Source organism: Penaeus japonicus, unplaced genomic scaffold (assembly GCF_977035675.1).
Source record: "Penaeus japonicus unplaced genomic scaffold, GWHDUDI00000001_assembly GWHDUDI00000009, whole genome shotgun sequence".
Taxonomy (NCBI): Eukaryota; Metazoa; Arthropoda; class Malacostraca; order Decapoda; family Penaeidae; genus Penaeus; species Penaeus japonicus.
This window is the reverse complement of record NW_028234411.1, coordinates 29498462-29503461: the sequence shown is the minus strand read 5'-3', so window position 1 is coordinate 29503461 and position 5000 is coordinate 29498462. Positions and strand designations below refer to the sequence as shown.

Sequence of the window (5000 nt, the reverse complement as noted above, 5' to 3'; positions counted from 1 at the left end):
TTTTGAGTAGCTCTCTCTCTCTCTCTCTCTCTCTCTCTCTCTCTCTCTCTCTCTCTCTCTCTCTCTCTCTCTCTCATTCTCACTCTAGCAAGCTATCATTTGACTATTTACTTTAATTGAAATATAATGCTTTCTTAAGCTCCCTAGTCACAGAAATTATTTACCACAAGATTTTCATTAAGAAATGACAGCTAGTACCTGGTACAGAGTAAGGGAAATATATTTACGTTTACATTTCTACATGAAAGACTAGGGTCGTGAAAATGATATTCAAAGTAATGGATTTCCTCACGCAGACACTTACTTGGTTCGCCCATAGATCCAGCGGAGCCCATGCCGCCAGAAGCCCCGCCGCCCGGCATGAAGCTGCTTGCACCGCCGGCGCCCATTCCACTCGGCATGAAGCTACCTCCAGAGCCCATGCCACTGGGCATGAAGCTACCCATACTGCCAGAGCCCATGCCACTGGGCATGAAACTGCCCATACTGCCAGAGCCCATGCCGCTGGGCATAAAACTGCCCATACCACCGGAACCCATTCCACTAGGCATGAAACTGCCCATACTCCCGGATCCCATGCCACTGGGCATGAAGCTGCTCATGCCACCAGAGCCCATGCCACTAGGCATAAAGCTTCCCATACCAGAGCCCGAGCCGCTGGGCATGAAGCTGCCCATGCCTCCCCCGGGCATAAAGCTACTCGGGCCCATGCCTCCACCAGAGGCCGAGGAAGCCTTGGAACCTGAAGCCTTTGCAGAGCCAGCGGAACCTGCGGACGAGAAAGTTCCAGGAGTTAATCCACCGGGAAAGGCCCCTGGGGGCGGCATGGCACCGGGGGGAGGGTAGGCCCCTGGGGGCGGCATGGCACCGGGGGGAGGGTAGGCCCCTGGGGGAGGCATGGCACCGGCCGGAGGATAGGCCCCTGGGGGAGGCATGGCACCGGCCGGAGGATAGGCCCCTGGGGGAGGCAAGGCACCGGGCGGAGGATAGGCTCCTGGGGGAGGCATGGCACCGGGGGGAGGGTAGGCCCCTGACGGAGGGAAAGCCCCTGAGGGCGGGAGGACTCCAGGCGGCGCTAAGGCTCCGTAGGGCATGAGGCCCGAAGAGGGGGGGAAAGACGCAGGCGACGCAGGGAAGGAGCCCGGGGGAGGGAACATGCCAGGGGGAGGGAGCGGAGCCGGGGCAAACATGTCGGCAGGGGAGGCAGTAGGGGGGAGAGTTGGCGGGGGAGGGGGAGGGGCAGGGGTAGTGTGGAGGGCCTGGAGTTCCTGGATCTCCTCGGGCGTCGGGATGAAGGATTTGATCATGGCGGCGGACGGCATGAAGGACGCGAAGGCTCCCATTCCTGGCCGGAGAGAGGGCGGGGTTTAAGGAGGAGGAGAGGCGCTGAAGGAGGAGGGGCCGGCTCGAAAGGCCGGAATTGGAGCCCCAAGAAGGTCCCAGGGAAAGATCCATGAAGTATCATGCAGTGCCATGCGGATTTGATTTCATTTCAAATTTGTTTGTACCTCATACATATATATACATATATATATATTATATATATATATATATATTATATATATATGATATATATATATATATATATAAATATATATATATTAATATATATTATTATATATATATATATATATATATATATATAATATATATATATATATATATATATATATATATACATATATATATATATATATATATATATATATATATATATATATATATATATATATATATATATATATATATATATATATATATATATATATATATATATATATATATAATATATATTATATATGTATATATATATATATATATATATATATATATATATATATTATATATATATATATATATATATATGAATGTATGTATGTATATAAATATATATGTATGTATGTATAAAGTTTCGTTTACTCACCTCCAGCCATGGAGGCCCCTGGGGGAGCCTTGGCTCCAGCAGGAGGCGGAGGCTTGGCAGCCCCTGCGGCCGGCAGAGGTTTGGTTACTCCGACGGCAGTGGCAGCAGCAGCGACGCCCACGCTGAAAACCGCAGTGGCAACAGCGTACACCAAAGCCGAGGCCCTCATCGTGGCGACCTGAGGCAGACAAATTGTGCTTTCAGTTGCCTACATTTAAAATAAAAAATGTTCCTCAAAGCCAACACGGCTCCCTCACGTCACTTCCCCCCACTGAATAATCGTCTTTTGTAATCGTAATTTGTAATCAACATCCAACATTAGTTGAGGTCACTGGCAGTGTTTTGTTTGTAGTTTAACACTTTGACTCAAATTTGTACGCCATATAAAGGGAAAGACATTCCTTTGTATAATTGTCTGGATTATAATGGAAACTTCATTCCAAAATTTGTAACTGAAAAATAAAAATATCATAGATAATGTAAAAAAATGTAAGAAAGTAATAAGAATACTAAAACATCACAAATAAAAAGCCTATACTCCTGAATATTACCCCTCACAGACCATAAAGCTTCAATAACGCATTCCTTGAAAACTGCAAAACCAATAACCAAAATACCTTGGGATCTACTCCTTATGGAGGCAAATAAAAGCAACAGGTCACACTGCACGACTTACCTCCCTGATGACTCGCCCGACACGAACCGATAGCAGGTGCGGAAGGCCTTATATACCTTCTGTTTCTGTCACGTGATGGTGAGAAATGGGAGGGGATTTCGGTCTTTCTGATTATGCCGATTCGAAAAAAAAACAATCTTATATTCTATTTTGGTCATTGCTTGTAACAGATAGAAAAAAAAGATCATTGCTGTTAATATTGGCGCATTTTGTTTACGTGGTTTAAATAACTGACGAAGTCAAGTGGTGGACAGCTTTCACGAGGACTTTACTTTTTTGCTATATATTGAGGAATTGCCGTATACCAAAACTAGATTTGCATCTTGTAAGATTGAACTTGTTGGGGGTGAGTTCCCCGGATGTTGTTTATGTGAGCTAGAGGGCTAGACATTCCATCCAGGCTATTCCACACCTTCCTTTCCTCTCTTTCAAGACTTTCTTTTGAGTAATACTAGCATTAAATATAGAATATATATTGAAATAACAGTTTTCGTAATGGTTATGAGTAGACAGTAGAATGTACTGGAACGGTTTATTCCGGATTTAGTCCATTTTATGAGCTACTGTGCTCTCTGGGATTACATTTAAAAGTATTTTCATCCGAGAAGTAATATGGCTTTGGCAGGTAAATTCTAAACGATTTCCTCTGAAGGTTTGTGTCTATAAATGATGCAGACTCTGCGATTATGCAAGGGTCAAATTCTAGTTACAGGAACATATCTAAACACCTCGTTGTGTAATGCACCTTGTTGTGAAATAAGGGTTCAAGCGCCGTGGAATTTATTTACGAAATTTTACCCTTTTTTATTAACACAAAGTCGACATCAGATACCATCATCATCATTATCATTATCATCATCATCATCATCATCGAAATCATCGTCATCATCATCAACATCATCATCAACATCATCATCATCATCATCATCATCATCATCATTATCATTACACTTATTATCACCCTCATCATTATCACTGATATGATTAATAATGATAACAACCATGGTTATGATAACCATACCAAATTGTAATGATAATGATGGATGCAATGGTGCTTAGGATGCGATTACCTTATTATTGCTATCTCTACCATTCTTGTTATCATAAGTATCATTATCTCTACTCTTATCATCATCATCACCATTTTCATTATTACCACCATTAATGTAATTTGCATTGCATCGTGATAACAACACAGGGATATTGTCCCAATAGTAATAATGATGATAGTAAATAATGATAATAGAATATAATGAAGATATTGATGACCATTATGAAAATGATAATAATTATAATGATGAGGATTATGAAAATGATAATAACACTAATGATAATAATGTTAATGATAACAATGATGATGATTATGAAAATGACAATAATAATAATGAATACTAAGATAATAACCATGATAATGATAGGAATAGGAGTTAGAACTAGTAATGATAATGGTAGGAGTATAAATAATCATAAGTAATAATAATAGCAATGTCACTCAAAGCAATGAGAAGGACAGGGATAATGATGTCATTAGCGGTAATAATGGTAATGATAACAACAACAACAATGATACTCATGATAAAGATGATTATGATTATATTGATAACGATGATATTGATGATGATGATAGTAAAGATAATAATAACATTGATAAAAGGTGGTATCCATAATAATGATGGTATTGATAATAATGGTGACAATGGTAATAACAATAATAGTAAAGATAATGATACTAATAAAGATAGGATAATAACAATGATAATAATAATAATAATAATAATAATAATGATAATAACAATAATAATAATAATAATAATACTGGCAATAAAAATGATGATAATGATAATGATCATGATAACAAAAATCATCACCATCATGATATTGATAATAACTAGTGATAGTGATTATAATAATAATGATAGTAACTATTGATTTTACAATGATTATAAGTAGAGAGTGATATTGATAACAATATCATACGACAATAATGACGATATTAATATCAGTATTGATAATAATAATCATAATAATAATGATAATGGGAATGGTAAATATGATGATGCCAATATTACTGATAGTAGCGTATTATAATTATTATGATAATGAAAACAACTATAATGATAAAAACGATTATAAGTATGATAGTAACAGTAATGATAGAATGATAATGAATGAAATATAACAACGATAATGAAAATGATGATGATAATGATAATAATAATAATTATAATGATAATGATAACAAAATGATTATGGTAATAATTATAATAACGATAATAATGATAATGATAATAATGGTAATAATGTTAACAATAATGATTACAATGAGGATAATGATAATGGCCATGATAATGATCATGATAATAAAAGTAATGAAAAAATAATGATAATGATAATAATGAT

General features: G+C 38.0%; 1 protein-coding gene across 1 annotated transcript in view; it reads right to left on the bottom strand.

The window, feature by feature from the left end:
• Positions 1-2612, bottom strand: part of LOC122244154 (uncharacterized) — a 2955-nt gene extending 343 nt beyond the window's left edge. The window contains exons 1-3 of the mRNA XM_043001981.2: positions 2601-2612; positions 1925-2102; positions 305-1345 (exon numbers count right to left, since the gene is read on the bottom strand). Of these exons, the coding sequence (XP_042857915.2) occupies positions 305-1345; positions 1925-2093 (1210 nt within the window). The 5' untranslated portion in view covers positions 2094-2102; positions 2601-2612. The remainder of the gene's footprint in view (positions 1-304; positions 1346-1924; positions 2103-2600) is intronic.
• Between the last annotated feature and the right edge of the window lie 2388 nt (positions 2613-5000).